At 33.2% G+C, this 22,443-nt stretch overlaps 2 protein-coding genes across 2 annotated transcripts in view; one reads left to right on the top strand and one right to left on the bottom strand.

The window, feature by feature from the left end:
- LOC132736334 (ATP-binding cassette sub-family C member 3-like) overlaps positions 1-12,549 on the top strand; it is a 29,683-nt gene extending 17,134 nt beyond the window's left edge. The window contains exons 14-27 of the mRNA XM_060723445.1: positions 913-1,036; positions 1,663-1,894; positions 3,011-3,155; positions 3,687-3,852; positions 4,263-4,339; positions 4,611-4,733; positions 5,562-5,685; positions 6,352-6,453; positions 7,023-7,169; positions 7,562-7,720; positions 8,529-8,695; positions 10,001-10,116; positions 10,543-10,621; positions 11,222-12,549. Coding sequence (XP_060579428.1) covers positions 913-1,036; positions 1,663-1,894; positions 3,011-3,155; positions 3,687-3,852; positions 4,263-4,339; positions 4,611-4,733; positions 5,562-5,685; positions 6,352-6,453; positions 7,023-7,169; positions 7,562-7,720; positions 8,529-8,695; positions 10,001-10,116; positions 10,543-10,621; positions 11,222-11,333 — 1,873 coding nt within the window. The 3' untranslated portion in view covers positions 11,334-12,549. The remainder of the gene's footprint in view (positions 1-912; positions 1,037-1,662; positions 1,895-3,010; positions 3,156-3,686; positions 3,853-4,262; positions 4,340-4,610; positions 4,734-5,561; positions 5,686-6,351; positions 6,454-7,022; positions 7,170-7,561; positions 7,721-8,528; positions 8,696-10,000; positions 10,117-10,542; positions 10,622-11,221) is intronic.
- Positions 12,550-15,211: 2,662 nt separating this feature from the next.
- On the bottom strand, positions 15,212-16,297 carry LOC132736330 (growth hormone secretagogue receptor type 1-like). Its single transcript, XM_060723440.1, has one exon. It carries the CDS (start codon positions 16,238-16,240, stop codon positions 15,212-15,214), a length of 1,029 nt encoding a protein of 342 aa, XP_060579423.1. The 5' UTR covers positions 16,241-16,297.
- Positions 16,298-22,443: the final 6,146 nt, after the last annotated feature.

Here is a 22,443-nt window from a genome sequence, read left to right as displayed (position 1 = left end):
ATTATATACTGTAAATCAACAATATCTAAGTTAAATGAGGCCCAAAATATAATAGGTTAGCCATCTACTTTTTTCAGAAATCTTCATTCTGCTGTAACACAGTTTTAAAAACTCCTGACTGCTGGCGGTTGGTACATCTTTAATCCTTCCGCCAACAAATGAGTTCCTGGAGAATACACAAAATCAACTTTTAAACTTATCATATAACACATGAAAACTATGATAACACATAATACACTTTAACTATTACCAATCTAACTAGAGATGACTTATATTGGGCCACTTCAAAATTTTAAAGAACTACTTTCTAGAACGGGCTGGGACTCTAATTCCGTACCGGGTTGAGACCATACATGTATCGGTAGTATATATGGAATGTGTACCGTGGGTTCCAACGATGATTGCGCATTTTATAACGTCAACCCAACGTCACTCAATGAAAAAGAGGATATTGAATGAGTGTAGGTTCAATAGTGAATTTATTGCACGAATTGAATTAAATTATATGATCCGAGCCTCTGGCGAGCATACTGTTATTTTATTCAACGAGATCATGAACCTACACGAATATAATATTCTATCTATCACATACCTGAAGTAAAGACTGTTTTAAGTGCAAAAGAATCATTTTTTCATTGATGCGCCAACACCTGTAACGCTAATATATAGCAGGTCTTTACACTATGTTTGTATAACGCACATGACGTCACGTAAAAATCTATGCACGGCCGTGCAATACCTTATTTAAAGAATCGCAAAGTCGGCACGGATATGTGATAAATATGAAAATGTTTTCCATTAAACATTCATATAAATCTTTGTATCGGCGTCAACAACGTATTTTGTCCAAGATACAATAATTTATATGGACTTCAACATGGAAATTTCTCAAATATATTTATTCATTTTCAGGCACAGACGTTCGACACGGATTAGCGCATTTACAAGTTCAAGGTCAATGTCGAAGCAGCCGGAAACATTTAATCCCGATGATTTAAGTCGACTCACGGTAGACGAGACATCAGAGGAAGGAGCGGTACGAACCAGATTTTCTAAATTTAGATTTTTGTGTTAATTAGGTAGCTTTTCATGAAAGCTGCATGCAAACTTGGGGGAAATTTTCAAATTATAGTTTAATTATATGATTATTATAATATATAATAATTTGCATGTTATGTTATGTGCGAATAATAACTGACTTTTTAGTATTTATAAAACCATATTTCTACGGCGTGACTAACGCAGTAAAGGTTATATTTTGCATATTTTGACATTTTTTTTGGCAATTAACGTGAATGTTAGAACCGTTTGCAAATGCAAATTATTTTCTTTCTTCACTTCACAATATTTTTATTTTAAATACATTTTTTTAGAAATTTTCATGAAAATTGGTATAAATCTGGAGGCATGCTGCTTTTACTACATTTTTTGCGTTATTTCTTTAAGCTTTTTGTCGAATTCTTAAGTTTTGCGTCATTTTAATGAAAAAGTCGTTTTTGCAATTCACATTTCTTATCCGTTAATTCCGATAGCTTTGCATTAATTTCATAAATTTTTCGGTTTAAACCATTTGTGTTTGCGAATATTTTTTTTTTGATTTGCGTTTATTTCTTTTCTGCTTGCTAGGTTTTGTGCCCCATTTACCTCTGTTATGTTTTTCAGATTAAAGGCGCTGTTTTGTTAGCATACATTAAAGCAATGGGCGTGTGTACGGTGGTAGTCGTGTTTATCAGCATGAGTATATTCCAAGGTTTGAACATCTTCTCAAACTTCTGGTTGACCTACTGGACGGAGGACCCTTTGTTGAAGAACGTCAGTTTATACCAGACGCAAGAATACGAGGATAAATATATCTACTATCTTCTTATGTATATGGGCATGGGTATAATACAAGGTGAAAAACCAATACTGCCATTATTCTCTCTATATATGAATATTTAATTAATCTACTAAACAGTGATCTCCCCTTATCATTACAATCTGCCAAGGGAGGTAATCACTATGAGGAGTTTGTATTTCAATAAGAATTAAAGAATGTCGTATATAATTGAGCATTTTTCCATGTGGATAGATTAATCGTGATTAGTTTACAACGATCATCTTAATAAGCTTATTTATAAGTCTGACAGGATTATGAGGTTAGGGAGATTTTTTTTTAAATCTTCATGTTTTCCACGCCTTTTTAGGCAACCTTTATTACAACACTATCATGCATTTTCTGCCTTCGTATTGTTGTTTTAAACATAAACAAACAAATGAGCCGCGTCACGACAAAACCAACATAATGGGTTTGCGACCAACATGTATCCAGGCAAGCCTGCGCATCCGCGCAGTCTGATCAGGACCCATGCTGTTCGCTATCAGTTTCTTTACTTGTTATAGGGTTTGTAAGCGAACAGCATGGATCCTGATCAGATTGCGCGGATGCGCAGGCTGGTCTGGATCCATGCTGGTTACAAGGCCATTATGTTGGTTTTGTCGTGACGCGGCTCAAATAAAATTAAATGCTTTGAACAGTGTTCTCCTATGAAGGTCTATTTATAAAATTCTTTGCAGGGAAGTGGTCTTTTTTGCCCTACCCAGACTGTGGGTGTGCAGAAACTCGAATTATATCTAATTTTTAAAACACAGCGCATTGTAATTGTCACTATTTCTATTTTTGTTGTCAATGTCAAAAACATGACTCACAGACTCAGCAGCACCGTTTTACAATATGTGGTAAAACAGAAGTCCGCGAACTAATAGCATGCACCTCCGGTTTAAATCATAACAAAAAGTAGTTCTCCGTTTTTGGACAGGTGGAATATTGTTTAACACTTGGTCAAAAACACAGGTTATGCTGTCATAAAAAGGAAATGATTTTCTTACTAATGTGAGAGTTATGACATTTTGTATGGCTTTAAATATAACATGTATCTACAAATGTTTAGGAAATCCTTTGTTATAAACTTGAGTTCAGTTCTTTTCATATTTATGATATATGTTATTCATATTCAAAAATATATTTCAGGAATTGCTGTATTTTTATCGTTTTACATGGCTCTAACACGCATGGTTCGGGCTTCCGGTATATTACATAACTCCATGTTGAAGAGTATCCTTAGGTCACCAATGTCGTTCTTTGATACAACTCCAATTGGTCGTATGATGAATAGGTAAAACATATTTTTAAAAAGTGATCCAGGTCTACACGATTGTGATTATTTTGTTAATATCTTTTTACATAAAACGTTAACCTACAAGTAGATGCTTTTAAAAAGCAAAATTGTAACAATAGTCTCTACCTTAACCCTACATCGCAGGGATAGAAGCACAACTCTTTGTATGTCATTTATTTAAAAATTTTAATGAATTCTGGTGGGTCTTGTTTTTCATGAATTTATTGTATATTTTCTAAAGCTATATGTTTACCCTTTAGTATGAAGAAGTTCGGACAATATCTCAGGTCTACGTGAGCATTATTGATAAGAAAGCGTTTTAAAGACCATGAGCAAGAAATATTTTTCAAAGTAATAAACAAGTAAACATCGAATAAGGAAAATGACGATGTTACTTTATTTATATAAGCTATGAGGTGGCTATAATAACTTAAATAAATCCTGGCGGTCCATTTATTAAATAGCTCTTGTTTGTCATGTTCACTGTCACAATATATATTTATTTTTAAATGTATTTTCTATTACCAGATTTTCAAGTGACGTCGACATCATGGACAATAAATTGCCCGAGAGTTTCCGACTATGGAGCGTTATGGTTTTCTCTACGCTTGCGGTCGTCATCGTAGTTGGAATAACCACGCCCATTTTCATAGCAGCCATTATTCCTGTTGCAATATTGTTTGCCTTTGCCGTGGTATGATATTTAGTTAATTAACTTATCAGTTACGTACGACACAGCCAACCTACCCCGAGAAAGTGCGGGAGACAGCCAGATAAATGGGCCGATTTTTTTATATCTTGTCTGTCCTGGCACTGCTTGGGCATTATGAATGTTGTCTTTTGGCGCCAAAGTAGACTGGGATTGGTCTTAATTGCATTGGCCTGGTTTGAGCAGGATTTTCCCACAGGACTGAGCCTTTACAATGGCGTTGAAAGTCCTGAAGTCAATGTCAACTATTCTTCGGGAATGGAAGCGCCGTGGGTACACAAGGCTTTCGTCTTTTCTTTAGTTTAACAACGTTTAACATCTTGCAAAATGATCATAAATGCTAAGTGATTAAACTAGATGTATTTAAAAGTACAATTCTTTAAAATATTTTGCAGAAATTTTACCTCCCAACAGCAAGACAAATGCGGCGAACGGAGTCTGTCAAACGATCGCCAATATACAATCATTTTAGGCAAGTATCGCATGGAATTTTCCTACCTTTAATCTTTTAATTATCAAGAAAAAAAAACACACAGTTTGTTCACATATAAGCTGACAAAATATACTTTTAATATAGAAAATTTGAAATATACGGGTTTTAGTCAAATGAAAAAACGAAACGATTTATAAAATAGAGAAGAAATTTAAACAAAGAATCTATAAATTACCACCCATTTAGCAAAATTGAAAATGAAGTATGATCGGGTTTCTAAACCCAAATTACTAAATTGTCTTTATTTTAGTGAAACAATCACTGGTGCAGCCGTTATTAGAGCTTATCGATGTTCGGAGCGATTTATCAACGAGTCAAGGAAACGAGTTGACGAGAATATAAAGTTTTATTACGCATCAAATACTGGAGCAAGGTATACCTTTATCATTATGTTCAACATCACCGCCATTATCATTTTCATCATCATCATTTTCATTACATATATTATTTTTATCATCATTATCCCCATTTTTGCCATAATTATTATCATCTCCATCATTATCATTATCTCAATCATCAATGCAACCATCATCTTTTACATTATCATCATCATTACTATTATCACCGTTATTGTCATGGTTACCATTATCATATCCACCATCATCAAAATCACCATTGCCATCATTATCATTTTACTTATTATCATTGTCATCACCATACTCATATTTGTCATTACAGTCATCCCCGTCGTGCGCATCAATATCATTCCCATCATCATTAGTATCATCACAAACATTATCACCGTCTACACCATTTTCATCATCATGGGCCAGACAAAAACTAGTTCTTATTTATTCAATATGTTGATAATCGCCATATGAAAATTAGAAAGATCTAACAAGGCTAACACTTGTATAGGGCTTGAATTGAGGCCAAGATTTTCCTACTATTTTTAAATCACATTTCAATTGTAAATACCTATATGATCTATGGATATATATGTATAAATATCAATCCAGATGGATCAAAAGATTCTTGCACATCAGATAAAATCATTTACCGTTGACACCGGCGGCAGATGCTCCTTACCGCTATAATCAGTTACTCTCGTGCCAGATATTCCGGTCTGTACCGGAAGTCCGTGTCAAATCTTATAGCTATTGCTTAAAGATTCTTTGGAATACTTGTATTGTACCACTTATAAGTGGGATACAATTATAAGTGGGATACAATTCTAAATGTGTATTATCCTAAACTACAGGTGGATAGGAATAAGACTGGAGACTCTTGGAAACGTTATTGCACTGTTAGCTGCTGTGTTTGGACTTATCTCTGATGAACTTAATGGGGCTCAAGTTGGTCTGTCAATAACATATGCTGTCCAGGTAGGTAAAACGAAATAAATGGTATATTGAAAATATGCTAAACACCCTTTTATTCTGTCGTCTGTTATTGTTCTGCTCTTTAAAACATGTTGCCATGTCTTTGCTGTGGACTTTTATTTGGTTTCCATTTCTTTGTTATGCACTCTATTGTCAAGTCTTCGTTCTGAGATTTTATTATTGTGCTTTTTCTTTTGTCGTTGTAATGTTTTTGTTCTGTATTTTTATTCTTTTGTCAGGTCTTTGTTCTGCGCTTTTATTCTGTTGTTATATCTGTATTCTGCACTTGTATTCTGTTGTTATGTCTTTGTTCCGCGCTTTTATTGTCATTATATCTGTATTCAGCACTTGTATTCTGTTGTTATGTCTTTGTTCGGCGCTTTTATTCTGTTGTCATATTAGTCTGTAATTTTATTTTCTGCCATGTGTGAGTTTTCGTTGCCATGTCTTTGTTCTGCACGTTTATTCTGTTGTCATCTCTTTGTTCTGCGCTTTCGTTTCGGCTGTAAAGTCATTGATTTGTGCTTTTGATTCTATTGATATGTCTTTACTGTGCTGATTTTCCGTTTTGATTACCGTTATTTAACTGATGATTGTTTCATGTATTGATCGCTGATGTTTTACTCTTACTGTTTTATTGATTACTCTTCGTTTAATATTTCATTACAGATTACGATAACTCTAAACCTTGTTGTACTTGCTATCAGTGAAATGGAGATGAACATTGTGTCTGCTGAAAGAGTCGAAGAGTACACAAAACTGCCGTCTGAGGTTTGTTTAAACAAATCTATGTTTTTGCTTAATTACTTGGAATCATTGTTTATATCTATAAATGATATTGTGCTGTGTGGCTCTAAATTACTTGATATCATTTCTTAAAGCCGTGTTTTTGATAATAATAAAAAAATCGTCACCTGTTAAAACGTAGCTCAGATGGTCATTTTGCCTTGTCACAAACCAAGTATGGTATTACTTAGTTCATATTTTAAGTATTGGTACAGAAAGCCCTATATGTCAAATCTGAATACTAGCATGTCTTACCTTATAAAATTAGAAATAAATGTTGATAATATACAATTTACCTTATAAAATTAGAATTAAATGTTGATAATATATAATTTACCTTATAAAATTAGAATTAAATGTTGATAATATACAATTTACCTTATAAAATTAGAATTAAATGTTGATAATATACAAAGTATTTGAAAAAAATTGGTATGTATATCAAAATCGTATTAATATCTTTAAATCATATTCTAATCAAAATCGTATTAATATCTTTAAATCATATTCTATCTTTGTAAATATGTAAAACATATTAAACATACATTATATAGGCTGGATGGGTGTTGGATACGGCAAGGGCACCAATAGACTGGCCTAGATCTGGGACAATAGAGTTCCGTAACTATCTGACTCGCTATAGAGAGGGGTTGGACCTTGTTTTGCGAGGAATTAATTGTTCGATCCAAGACGGAGAGAAGGTGCCCCATTTTATAAACATTCTGTTTCAAATGCAATTTACTTTTTCTTACTTTTCAAATCTTCATATTCATGGTGATGAATGGATGTTTAGGTTTCATTAAATTTGAAAAACAAGATATCTTGTAACATCTAGAAATAATTTTCATACGGTCGAATAATTTAACATTTTTCTAAAAACGTCCAAAGAAGGAAGTGTAACTTTGTCACTGTTTGTTATGTAAGTAATGGCATAACTTTCGTGATTTAAATCAACCGGAAATGTGCCTCGTTTTAACTCTCATTTGCCTCGTTTTAGATTTCAATAGAAACAAGGGAAATAATTTTGTATCGACAGAAAAGTTTATTTATACTATCATGTCTGTAGAAAAATCTCTGTTTTCTTAACTTACAGATAGGAATTGTTGGCAGAACAGGGGCCGGTAAATCCTCTCTCACACTGTGTTTGTTTCGTCTGGTAGAATCTGCTGGAGGCTCAATTCTTATAGACGGCGTAGATATATCCAAACTCGGCCTGCATGATCTGAGGTCAAAATTAACTATCCTGCCACAGGTCAGTTATTATAAACTTACCAACTATTTTAACTAACCTGCGATATTCATAATTATCTTAGCTATAGTGTAAATTAAAAAATGATGCTTTACATAAACTTTTTAATAGGCAATAAATTACCTTGTTTGCCGCCAGCCTCCGTTCATTATCTGTGTAGAACCATAAGCTAGTTGAATAGCTTCCGCACATGAACGAATTTAAACCACATCAGTGAGGATTGGAATTTTTGCGGCAAAAGACTTTTGTGAACTCCTTAAAATGAATAACGGAAAATAAAGTACTACAAAGTTTTGACAGTTTAGCCTCAACGAGCGCTTATCATTTGGCACTTAAGCATCATTTGCTCCCGACAAGCTCTTGTGCTGCACATTATTGCAATATAGTCAAGCTCTATTTTGTTCAGCTTAATTTTATAAGTTTGAAATTGCAATCCTCACCGCTTTGGTTTCGATTCCGTCATGTGAGGAAACTATTCAGCTAGCTTATGGGCCGTCGATGGTTCTAAACAGATGCCAGTTTGTTTCTGAAATAATAAAACGGGGACTGGCGTCAGACAAAGTTATTTATAGAGTACCGATTAAAAAATGTATTTAATGCATCATTTTTAAATGAAGGTAGTCTTGACTTTCTTAAAGTGTTACAATGATATGCCCTTGAGTAAATTTCTTACGTTTTATTAGGGACAGACGACAACTCTGTTTTCAAAATTAACACTGGAATGCGCTGATCGTCGTTTTGGATTTCAGTACAAACAAGGGAAATAAATAAGTATTTACTTAAGTTACTTATTCATGGTATTTTTAAACAGGATCCCGTGCTGTTCTCTGGTTCATTAAGAAGTAACCTTGACCCGTTTGGACGTTACAACGACGAGAGCATTTGGTACGCTTTGGAGTGTGCTCATCTGAAGAGTTTTGTTGACGGGGTCGAGGCTGGTCTGGATTATGAGTGTGGCGAGGGTGGTCAAAACCTCAGGTGATCTATAAGATTTGAACATTTCTTTACTATTAAAATTCGGAGTTAAGAAATGACTATAACTTGTTTTATGAGAATAGTTTTTGACAGAACAGAACTGAATAGAACATATAACATATCTTTTATTCATCCAGGTACATTATGATACCATGTCTTACAGCATGGGAATATTACACCATTTATAATAGCACAAACAAGGTACATTATCCGGTCAATGAATCTTACAATATAACAAGAAAAAAGCATATATGTAATTTTTTGAAAAAGAGGTTGTTACTTAGTTACACGCGGGGTGGATGGATGGGAATACTTACTTTAAGTCACATTTTAAGTAAATGTCGATTGGCTTGTGAATAGTGCTGATGTACTTGGTAAAATGACGCATAAAACTCATATTGCATTATTCATTATTCAAGCACGGTTTTCATGGGGGGAAAAACCGCCAAAATTAGTTTTGCAGTTAGTAAGTAAACTACATGTACATGTTAAGTGTATTTACATTAACAAAAATATGGATTGATTATATTTGCAAGGATAGTCACATTTCCAATGAACTGTTTGACAATAATATTACTGTTTGTTATGTTGTCAAGTTATCATACAAACAACCATCAGTTTTATAACAGGTTTTAATCATTAGCGTATCTACGAGTATAAGGATTAATAATTTTCACACTCATTGTACGTTGTACAGATATTTACTAACAAAATATATATAAAAAAACACTTTTTTGAAACATGTGATTTTTATAATGATGGTAACAATAATAAGTAGGAGTGTCACGTTTATCCGTTTAAACGGGTACGGTCGGTTTTAAGCTAAAAACCGGTTAGAAAATTCAATAGCCGGTAACCGAGGTTAATATTTGACTATGGAGTGGAAAATTTATAAATTGATTATTAATATTACCTTAGTTTTCTTTATAAAAGATATGACAATTGTTTGTATTTAAGTTGTACTCAACAATGTATTTTTCAAATCTGATAGAATACGGCATGATCCTAGCGGAAAATTGTTACTCCATTTTTAGATATGATTGTACAAAAAAAATACGAACAAAATGGCATATCTTGTCATAAAGTAACAAAGTTAATGTTGAAAATCTAAGGATTTTATTAGTATGGTCGGTTAAACGTTTAACACGGTTATTATGTCGCCATTCACACTGTTTGCATTTTCTCTGACTGTGACACCCCTTATAATGATAATAATAATAATAATAATAATAATAATGATAATTAAGGACTTTTTTATTGTGTATTATTGTGTATTCCATCATTTTCTCTGTTGCCTATATTTCTCAGTGTCGGACAGAGACAACTGGTATGTTTAGCAAGAACGCTGCTACATAAAACACGTGTTCTTATACTTGACGAAGCTACAGCCGCTGTAGATATGGAGACAGATGATCTTATACAAGGTTCGTTTATTCATACGATACTGAACATTTGTAACGCCGATTTTCATTGGATAATCGAAATGGTTAAGGACCCGGAAACACATGTTCTAACATTGGAGCACTGCCAATGAACTTGAGCGTCTTTAATCATGTCTAGGAAATATCAAGACATTTCATTGGTTAATTTCTCCAAAACTTGTTCAGAATTAATGTTCATTTACTTCTACCAAAAGTAGCCTTAGCAGTTCCAAAATGTACGGCAAACTGGACAGTACCAATCTAAAACGTTCTGGTTGCAGACGTACCTAGCAGACAGCATTACGGCGTATTAAAAGTTAATTATGTATATGCGTGTTATTAATAAATTGTAGTATAATTGACAAAGATAAAGTTTATTCTACTTGCATATACAATTATATATTCATTATTACATGTTACTGTTTTCAGACACTATCCGCGTACAGTTTAAGGAATGTACGATCATCACTGTAGCTCATAGGTTGAACACCATTATGGATTATGACAGGTAATTTGTGAATTGTTTAGCTTTCCAATAGGTAATTATCCACAAGATAATAAATCATTTTAACGAAAATCGGAAGAAATCGTGAAGAAAAGCGGCAGTTTTGGTCATTTTCCGGGATTCTTATATTCATATTGAAACCAATCATTTCCAATGAATTTGATGTTGCTCCTGGTTTTACCGACGCTTATTTGATTTGTAAACAACACGGAAAATGACGAAATATGACGGACTTTCACGATTATTTGAACATTGTTGAACTTTAATGAAAATTTTCTCTGATCAGACTTATTCGGACCCTATTCGCATAGTAGGACTGCTCGAAAACTAACCCAAACTTTTTGGTGTGTTGCAAACACCATTCGGAATGCCTTCAGCTATATTCTAAAATAGCTTATCCGAAGGCTGACGGAAAGGGCCGAACGTTGCGATTGGCAAAACACAAATACATGTATATAGGGCAAATAAGTATTCAATCATATCGACTGGAAATGGTTATTAAAATGTTGATTTCAGAAGAAACATATGACTAAATTGGAGATTATATACATGTAGTTTCGTATTTCAAAACAATCACTGAAATTGACCCTCTTTATTTTTCAGAGTTATGGTTTTGGACGCTGGTTTGATTAAGGAATTCGACTCACCGAAAACTCTTTTAAAAGACACGAATGGTGTTTTCTATGGAATGGCAAAGAACGCTGGACTGGTTTAAAAACTACCGAACCGGAAGCAGCTAGATATGTCTGCTATACGGTTTAGAATTGTTAATCTTTGTTTTAGTGATGTTAGTGAAGAAATGAATATTTATTTGAATTCCGTCTTGAAGTTATGAGCATTTGTTTATGAAGTATATGTAAGGAGAAAAATACGTATATCTCGGGTTATGTCTTAGAACATTTATAGAAGTTTAAGTACAGATTTTGAATTATGCTTAAGAATTGTGAACTTTTGTTTATAGAAGTTATGAAAATAAAGTCAGTACGTTATCTGAATTGTGAACCTTTCTGTACAAAAGTGAAATGAATAAAGTAAGGTTTTTAATTGCGCCTTATAATTATTCATTGAATTATGGACAATTCTTCATAGAACTTTAATTAGTTGAATTACGCTTTTAGAATTATAAACTTTTGTTGAAAGAAAGTAAGATAAAAAAGTCAATTATTTGAATGGTTAACTATTGTTTACAAACTTGAAATGAATAAAGTAAGATTTTTAATTCCGCCTTAGAATAGTTTGAGTTACGCTTCAGAATTGTACGACCTTTGTTTACAGAAGGCAAATGAATGACGTAACATTTTGAATTGCGCCTTAGAATAAAGGAATCTTTGTTTATAGAAGTTAAATAAATAAACTATCATATTTGAATTGCGCCTTAAAAACTGTGAACAGTTGTTTATAGGGTTGAAATTACTTGAATTGTGAGTAAAAGTGCTAAATGCGAATTGTATATAATATGTGTTGTGTTCCGTGAGAAATGTTCACAAAAATTGCTTCATGAAAAAAATTTCATAGTGTGGTTTTGTTCAGTGGGTATTGTTCATAAAGTGTGTGCAAGTGCTTAAAAGCACATTTTGTCCAGAAATGCTTTTATTTTATTTCTTAAAAGCTTTTTTTATTTTGTGTAATATTATAGTATCCGAAATGTTACTCATTTGCCAACAAACTGAAACATATTCCTTTGATTTTTAGGGAATAAGAACAGTTCTAGTGATTATGGACGCCAAGATACTACTTTGTTTACATTTTGCTACTTTTATGACAAGTAATTTCACATTCAACACTCTTTTAAGGTAAATAGCCTCAGGCATGCTCAAATACTACTATGTAAACGTTATAAAACTCGTGTTTGATAATTCTCAAGAAAGAAAATGTTATTCGTTTTTGAGGCATAATGTGCCTTTAATGAAATGTGAAATGCTCATATTGTGTGTTTTGTTCAGTGAGTTCTGAAAACAAAGTGAGTAACAATGCTTATGAGTAATGCTCATATTATATGATGTGTTTATGGAGTAATATTGAGTGAATAATGCTTATAAGAGTAATTAGAACGGCGTGTTGAAAGTGAACGTGTGAACACATACATGCAACAAGAACGGCTTGTTGAAAGTGGACCTTCGAACACATACACCCCAAGAAAGTCAGTGTGTTGAAAGTGATCGTCTGGTCACATACACGCAGTTGTTCCATGAATTATTCGTTAATGTACCGCATCAGTAAAAAACATTCAACAAATTATGATTAAAGGGCTCGGTTCACTTAGGACGAAAATATATTCGTAATACTTTCAGAAAAGGTACATATTGTATGTTTACACAAACATGCAATTTTAATACAATTTGTACATACATTTATTTACGAATAAGTGTTATATATTACTTTTAAGCATAACAATGGTAGCACGGTCTACGCAAGAAGCTGGTCTTTTATAAAGTGTAAAGATGATCCCTTATAACAGTTTTAATAACAGCAAGCTTTTTGAACGGGTCTTTTTGCATTGGATTAGGTTTATTCCGTCCGTTATTATGAATGAATAATTTATACATGTATATATGAAACATACATATGAGTAACAGATACCAAAGTCTTACATTGCACTCCATGATATTGCCTTATGAAAACACTATTGGTATTATCATAACGTTCCTAGTGCACGCAGTCGCTCAAGTTTGTTATATGTGAGTGGTATCGTGGGTAAGTGGTGACGTCATATGCAACAAAGGAAAGTGGTGACGTTGGTGAGTGGTTGGTGACCCCTATATTACACCTATAATACGTACATCCCTTACGTTTATAACTCAAATAAAGCATGGAATAATTATATTTCTGCCCTGTCGAGTGAAAGTTTAAGGGTTCACATATCACTATTTATTCTTCTCTTTAATCCCCACATTGGGCTTGCCCGTTTCTATAGATTCAATCTGAAATAAAAATTTATAAAAATGAAGCATTATATATCTAGTTTGTCTTGACTAAAATCCGGATTTTTACATGTGCATAAAGCGTAGCGTTGTAAGAGATCCTATTTAAGCAAACTATTAATTTATATGCAAATAATTGCCTTATCACTAGAAATCACACAGTTCTGCCATGGTCTAGAGAAATGACAGTTTTAGATACATGATTAAAAACCTTTCTTTTTAGGTATATGATGGACACATTTACCTTTGATGACTGTAAGACCCTTGCATATTTGTTACAGAATTCTGTATGTTTAATGCGACAAACTTCACTTCGTTGTTGTTGATGATGATGATTTTGCAGTTGATGCTGCAGCTGATGTTGTTGGTTTTGCTTTTGTAGTACTGCAAAGCGCTAATATGCCTCATAGGTCTTCACTAGATGGTTTTCTTACAGATCTATATCTTTGGCTTTTTTACAACATAAAGCATCAATATGGCCTATCTGGTACACATGGGAATTTTGTAAATTTTCGTCAAATTCATTTGTATCCCTTAAATATAAAACTGATATTTCAGTTTGAAACAGTGAAATTATCAATTTGATATTTTTCACTGTTTTGAATTTAAGCCCGTTACGTTGTTTCAGTGAAATACCAGCGAGTATAATGCTGGAAACCATCTTAATGGCTTATTTTTATGACGTCACGTTGTATTTTTATTTAGCACGATTTTCATTTAGTATTAGGTTAAAATGTCTTTTTAAACGTTTCTTTTCATATAATAAAAAAACGTTTGGTAAAGTGAAAAATCGAAATATAATTCACCTCGTGAACACCAAAAGTTCATAATATATCTTTTGGTGCTCACTAAATGAAATTTATTCCGATCTTATACTGAACTATACAATTGTCCTCTATTTTGTCGGCATTATAAACTAAAAGTCTAGTTAGCCATTGTTTGATAAAATTTTCATTTGTATATACATGTATTAAAGTCAAAGTCAATACAACAGGCATCGTATCACGGACCAATGAAATGAAAGACCAATGACAACAAAGCACAAAATCATGAACTAATAAAAACAAAGCACCATATTACGGACCAATTAAAATAAAGCACAATATCGTGGACCAATGAAACGAAAGTATCATGTCATGTACTAATAAAAACAAAGCACCATATTACGGACCAATTAAAAGAAAGCACAATATCGTGGACCAATGAAAAGAAAGTATCATGTCATGGACCAGTGAAAAAAACACAATATTATCGACCAAGGAAAAGAAAACACAATATCGTTGACCAATGAAAAGTAAGCACATTATCATGTATAAGTCAAAAGAAGGCACAATATCACGGTCCAGTCAAAAAAAAGCACAATATCATGGACCAGTCCAGTCAAAAGAAAGCACAATATCACGAACCAATGAAAAGAAAGTAAAATTAATATCATGGACCAATGAAAAGAAAACACAGTATTTTTTGTCCAATGAAAAGATAGCATATCATGGCCTTTGAATTGAACTAAAACTTCTGTATGAAATTTTAAGTTTATTTTTTTTATTTATTTCTTCATTTATTTTTGCAAGTTTTGATAAGAAATTTGCTAGTTTCTTTATTCAAGTAAAGTGCACAGAAATCCCCGGTAGTTCAATGTAATATTTATATATCAATATCATTTTTACCGCAGTTATTTTGAATATTTTACCAATGATTCTACAGTCTGCGCAGACGGTGTTCTCTCCTCTATGAAGGCTTGTGTCGTTTTAGTTTGCTTGTTACAACATAAATACTTCAACTCTTTCCTAAATTTAGATCCGCTGAGGAAGTAAATCAAGAAATTGACCGCGTTGTTAGTATGAAAGAGGCCACTGGACACCGACCAAAACAACAAAATTACAGCGTCGCGGTGAGTCTCCTCATGCTGCCATTGTTGACCGCTGAACATTATGTAATAAATGCCCAGGGGTATAACGCAGATTAGAAACGTCAAGATAACTATCATAAGGGTAACAGTAATCTGAGATGACCTTTTCTTTACCGCCAACCCCTTTTGCTTTTCTTTTGTTTTTAGACATTTGCACCATGTACAATTTCCGGAAATCAACTTGACTATTATACTTGTGTTTGTGACAGCCATGATGACGAAAGGGACAAAAAGTGCACCCACAACATTCAATATCTGCCACGCCCTCCAAATCCCGACTTTATAGAGTTCTTGTATGAGAGCACATTTACCAGTTTCCGATAAACGCACCCCATAAAATAAATGCCCGCCAATGATGAGCGACACGGGTTGAATGACCAAAATAACCAGGTTTATGTTCCGTAGTGAACATATTGTCTTTGCTTTATACGGAAACATCAAGAAGATAAATCGCTCAACTGATATAGCCAATATAGAAAATGTAAATACCTGACCGACGTGCATTGATATAAAAAGGTGAATCTTACAACCCAATTCTGAAAATTCTCTGATATTGATACTATACGTGGTGTCCAGCCATTTATAAGGTACTGAGATGACAAGAGCCAATATATCAGATATTGCAAGGGCTAATAGTAACCTGGCCGTTGAAGAGTCACGATTCCTGGGTTTTAATAAAACAATGATAATGAGAATATTGCCGGCTACCCCAAGAACTAACAAAAATGGTAAAAATATACTGTCAATAAACAAATGAATTTGATACTCTATAAAAACGTCTAGATTCCCCATAGTTCATAAAGGAAACGGAAATATATAAAGCCAAAAATACAGCTAAAGAAATAGCAGATGGCGCTTTCTGAAAAGAAAGTAAATGCAGTTATAGCTAAGCATTTTGTATAAATGCCATTAAGGTCGTAAAATAACATGTTCTTAATTGAGACCGTATACTAGTGATATTCAACGGAGAATACTTAATCATTAACTTTTTAAAAATTAACTTTATCTGAACGAGCCATGAATTCCTTACAAGAAGTAAAATACAAAACATTTGTGGTAGCACGTACCAGCATAAACAGTATTTAACTCTATGGTTAAATATAAGAATTTATGATGAAAAAACTTTTAATTAAGTAGATGAATTAAAGGGCCATTTGTAAGGCCGCCACGTAACACAACATTCAAAATGTCGTAAAAGAAGTTTTACGGCCTCAATATAACACAAAATTCAAAATGACGTAATGGGCGATTTTTACGGTCGCCACATTCAAGATTACATTGATTGCACTTACCTTATCGTTGTTTTCGTCCTTTAGATGAATAAACCCGTTGTTAAAGAACAAAATACACAAGTCTCTTATCAAATTCGGTCTTGCTGTGGGTCAATTAACAAAGTTTGCGCATAAATATGGTTGAATATAGAAGCATCTTCACTGTAGATCTGTGACATATGCAATATAAAAAAGATGTAGTCATCAAAATGGACGAAATAAAATTTTTAAAAGTTCACTAACGCAAAAACAATTTGTACTGAACAAATTTAAGACCATCAAATATGGAAGCAATGAATGCTAAGATACTGATATGACGATGATGATGATGATGATGATGATGATGATGATGGTGGTTGTGGTGACGATGATTTTATTTAAGGAAATAATTAACGTATGAAGCACAAAACCAATAACATTTCGTTATTTGAAATGTTGCCTTCTAAACAATTTATATAACAAGAAATTATTACCATGTGTCAATTAAAATAACAGGATTTAAAACAAACATGTCTAGATTGATTTCACGTCTGCCATCTATCTTTCAAATGAACCAAATGTACATTCTTTATTTTCTTTAAAAAACTATATCTACATGTAGGCCGTACAAAAATCAAATGAGTATTACTTTAAGGTAGAAAATACATTTGAAATATGCGCTGTCCAACAAACTCGAATACATGTTACTTCCCCTGGTCATTGCATATACTATATTGTGCCCCACCCCCGGGAAAAAAGAGTTTTAATAATATAATATATATTCAAACAATACTCAAAGATTTTCTGAAACAAATTCTAAAGTTTACTTACGTCGTTTCTGGCATATTTGCAGACGACACTTGAACACAAGCAAAATAATCTACATCAGAACGCAAGGCTCGATCTTTTTTCCAACACGATGGTCCAGAACTTTTATTAAAAGCTTTTAATTTCAAAAGGAGGAGAACATATAATCTTGTGGTAACAGGTCTTTTCACCATTTCAGATAAATATGCCGCGATTCACAAGTATGACGGCTTTTATACAGTCCTCTGGACAATAGATTCGCGAAAGCTCTTTTATTAGCGACAATCACTCTGTCAAATCATTAGTCAAACCATTGGAATTGCGAAAACAGACCCGTTGAAATAATTTCGCAATATACTATTAGTTGTCCAAATGATTTTGCATGTTATTAATACATTTATACACTAGATCTGATTTGGTAATTGCGAATGTACTCCAAGGAAGCAAACACGCCATTTTCCCAATAAATAGTTATAATGATATAATTACATTGTTCATAAAGTGACTTATTAGAAATTTTGTAATATAGGGACACGATTTCCGGATTATTCATCAGGCCAAAACAAACGAATTCTATATGGCAGTTGTTTTTCTAATCGATTCCTTTATTAAACCACATAATAGTCTCAAAATAACAGAAATAATTAGGAAGAATGCAATGTATATGAAATTGAGATTACCTGATTAAATTACCTTCTAATTGATTGCCATATTGAATGTACATGTTCATTTTTTAACTGAAAGACTTAGCCATATTAGGTGTACATGTATATAAAAGCCGTCCTCCTGGTAGCGTTCAAATTTCCTGATGTGACCAATTCAACGATAATCACATCTCTTTAATAGTGCCAGCTTGTATTTCACTTAATTCTTCAATGTCGAATTAGAGTGTAGATATAAACAGTGTGACAGTCCGAAAATAAAATGAGCGCTGATTCTTAATTACGCTTCCTTTCACTCATAAAAGTCATTTTCGTACATAAGTCATACCCGCTTACTTACGATTTAACCAAACCTGTGCTTATTGTTTTGGTGGTCATTTCTCTCCATATCAAATAGCATTACGATGTTGATTGAATTCTGGGACATACGATAATCGTTATCGTATATCCCAGTTGAATTATACGGTGGCACAGAGTTGACATGTGTGTGTTTTTATTTCTCTCTTGCTCACGAGATTCTATGTCGTTCGCACGATTTACTATGTCATGCGAGACGAGATAAATAAGTCGTGACTACGACTTAGTAACTTGTGTGCACGACATAGTATCTCGTCGCACGAGATAAATAAAAACACACAAATGTCACCTCTGTGCCACCGTCGAATTATGTGTTGTATGATATTGCTTTTTAACAGAACATAGCCGTTATAAAAACTGCAATACCGTTATAAAAGCGCATGTCCATAATAAAAGAATATGGTCGTTATTACAACAATCATTAATGGAAAATGTATTTATAAGTGTCAGGTTACATGTATGGACATGTAAATAGGGAGGTTTGTGAAAAAATTGTCGATGAAAGCCCTTCTACTTGTATATCAGTGTGGCAATACCACGTGACATTGACGTCATTTTCGGCATCATTTCCAAGACAAATGTTGCTCGATTCGGAAAAGAAAATAGCCGTAAATATTTTATTTCTGTACCAATTTCTTTGGGATATGCACCAGTCTACGGGGAAAAATATAAGCTTTCCATAGAATATTGGATCTTCGTCAGTATATAAGCCGTTTTATCAAACACTTTGCCTAACCTTGGAAGTTGCTTGTTTTAGAGCTAGCTTCAGTTGCAAGCTATTTCGTTTTCTGGCGTTATCTGGTCTACGCCATGATTAAAAAGTAAGGTTTACATCAACCGGGAGTACGGAAGGCAAAACTCTACCTAAATATGTTCATTTTTTTATTATGAATGACATAAATCTTACATTTTTCTTCAATTGTCAAATCTGGCACCAGTTCCAAGTCGAAAAAAAGGACTACAGTTTAAAGCCGATTTTAGAATCCGTTGCAAATGCGAAGCAACATGCCTACTGTTCTCTTTCTATAATTATGTTAACCATGAAAAACTTTTTATTTTCTATACAATTTACATAAACACAAATGAATATTAAATAATTTTTCCTCGCTGCGATATTTAAGTGATTTTAAAAGTAGTAAAATTGTTGTCTGTACTGCAGTATTTGTAAAGAAATTGATTTACTCTTTAATCATTGTTCTTTCACGGTAATGATTATGAAACATTTATTTGTGTCATGTAGCAATACTAAACATGGAATAGAAAACAGAAACCCTAAATTTCCCCTAAAACGGCAAAATTGAAAATGTTTCAGGCTCTGATTGACTTAGCTAGCCTGTCCAATGAACGTGCACATTCCGGATCACTTCGATTTGTATGCTGTAAAAAGGGTTACGCCTCGACGCGGCAATTTTAACGTCAAATGTTATTCTTTTGTAAAGAGCCTTTATATATATAAAGAACCTGTAGCAATCTTTTAGTATGATAGATTAAGCTTTTTAACACAGTGGCACTCGTTGATAAAAATATTTTTACATCCTGTTTTCATACCCACGGTAACCGTTTTCGTGAACTTGATATAACTTCGTTAACTTAAGAACACTATTAAACACTATCTATTTTATAATTGCATTTATTTCTGTTGATGAACTGCATATCTGACAAATTTAGTTAATTATATCAGTCAACTCAGCTTTTTCAGAGAGCTCACCAATATGCATTGTAAAGAGAGGATGGGAACGGAATATTTGTGGTTTGAAAACATTTAAATCGAGTAGAATTTTTAACAATAATGTCTCTTTCAACTGAATAAAAACGACAGGGCTATTTGGGACTATTTCTTATCGATGTGACCATTGGCTGTAAATGCATGGATTATTGCACGCGGCATAACCTGCAAATGTCCTAGACAGGCTTTTTGTAGCATTTTAAGATTAAAAAAGGATCGCACATTAAAATCTAAAACATGATAAACGTGACACATATACTAAATAAGTGAATTATCTGATATGTAAATAAAGAAGTAAGTCATTTGACAGTTGAAGGATAAGAATTGAAATTACTCTTCAAATGTAATCGTAATTTTACTAAGCTTATGTTAGCTATCAATTATTCAATGGACGCATCAGTGGCATATGGACCCCAGTCATAGATCTTGCCGATGTTGCTATTACAGATGTTAATGTAAATATTTATATAATTATTGATAATCATTGTTATTTCCGTCTTGTTGAATGTTTTGTTTCAAGAAATTTGATTTTGATCGATGGATGTTGGTTTGTAAAATCATTTATCTGTTAACTATTTTCTACTTTGTTTACTCCACATGGCGTCCATTCTCGTTCTTATTCATGGCTATTTTGGGTCTTTTTGATAAATAGTGAATTATAAGTAATGCAACTAAGTAACAATTCTATCAGATTTACAAGGCAAAGTTCCAAGTTCAAATTGTGTTTAAGTATAACAAACTCTATAGAACTTTATTATACGAGGGTTGTTCAAAAAGTGATAGGACTGCAGCTCTACTGTTCACATTTTTTCATCTACGTACACGAGTTTACAAAAATCGAATATCGGAATTTGTCTTCTATATACAGTGAAAAAATCAATACAATATGTTTAAAAACAACAATTCTGTACAACTTACAAATGACAAGGGGTACGCGACCCGGCGCACGCTAATTGTTAAATAAATGACGTTCATGACGTCGCAAAATAAATTCAAAATGTAAACAGCGTCATTCTTTCTGAAATTATTCTCCACAATGTTCTAGGTGCTTGAATCATGTAACTATAACCAGAACTCATCTGTGGAGATGTAGCGAAAAAAAGCAATCACATTTTCATTTCTTTATTCGAAACATGCCCGGTGGCCGGCAACTTTCTGTTTGATCTCGTGATTTTGAGTATTCTGGAACCTAAACGGGCATGTACATATAATGTAAATGACAAAGTTATTTATATTATTTATTTACACATGCCATCTTACATTCTTAAAACAATATGATTATGTACAGTAAATTAAAAATGCTTATTAATTGAAAAATATTCTCTTCTTCTGAGCACAGGCTATCATTTATTTAACGAAATCGAGAAAAATTGATACCAATAATTACCGCGTATCATTATCAAATTTATTCAATGATAACACACACACACACACACACATATATCTAATAAAATAAAATAGTGTTTAAAACAAATTCCCCTATTCAATAATTTTTCTTAGAACTGAAACAGTATACCCGATGCAAACATCAAACATGCCGGACAGTTTCGCGGACTGTATATCGCCGATTACTTTTGTTAGCGCTATTGCAATTAACGTCTCTAACGTCCGTCAATTTTCCGCTTTCTCTCTAGCCCTTTCGTGTCTGTGATCTCATATTCACCGTCTTTGAACTGCTTTTCTCCAGCTGAAAACGAGTTTTTCCTAATTGCCTAATTATTGTTCTGTGAAAATTTAATCTTTTCGAACGTAGCTAAAGGAGTAGGGCCTATCTGTTGGAAAAAATTTAATGATCGTACACATTTTTAAGTTTTTCAACGAACGTCATTTTTCTACATTTAACGTGATTATCACTGCTGTTTCAAAACGTTATAGTTTAGCGATTTCTTGTCTGAATGACGTCAAATTTGGACAACATGACACTTTAATATGATGAAATGTGTTGGTGAAATATTAGGGGGGAAAAGAGAACATATAATGAATAAACTGAAAGTACAAATTAGCGTCAAAATATTTTTGATGCGCTTCGCTGGGTGCGTGTTACCATGGTTATTTAATATCACAGGGAACACGCGTTTAGCGCAATAATTCAATAAACTTATTCTGAAGTTGTAGAAAACAATTAACTATTGTCATGGATATGAAAATATTTAAAATCTAATGGAATATGGAGACATAAGACTCTTAGTCCTA

This window comes from Ruditapes philippinarum, unplaced genomic scaffold (assembly GCF_026571515.1).
Source record: "Ruditapes philippinarum isolate M1 unplaced genomic scaffold, ASM2657151v2 ctg2318_1_1_1_1, whole genome shotgun sequence".
Classification (NCBI taxonomy): domain Eukaryota; kingdom Metazoa; phylum Mollusca; class Bivalvia; order Venerida; family Veneridae; genus Ruditapes; species Ruditapes philippinarum.
The sequence above is the reverse complement of the archived record's forward strand: the minus strand, read 5'-3'. Positions and strand labels throughout refer to the sequence as shown.

Excerpts from the sequence above, each read along its gene's own strand:
- LOC132736330 (XM_060723440.1), bottom strand. The coding sequence starts at position 16,240 with ATGGGGAATCTAGACGTTTTTATAGAGTATCAAATTCATTTGTTTATT.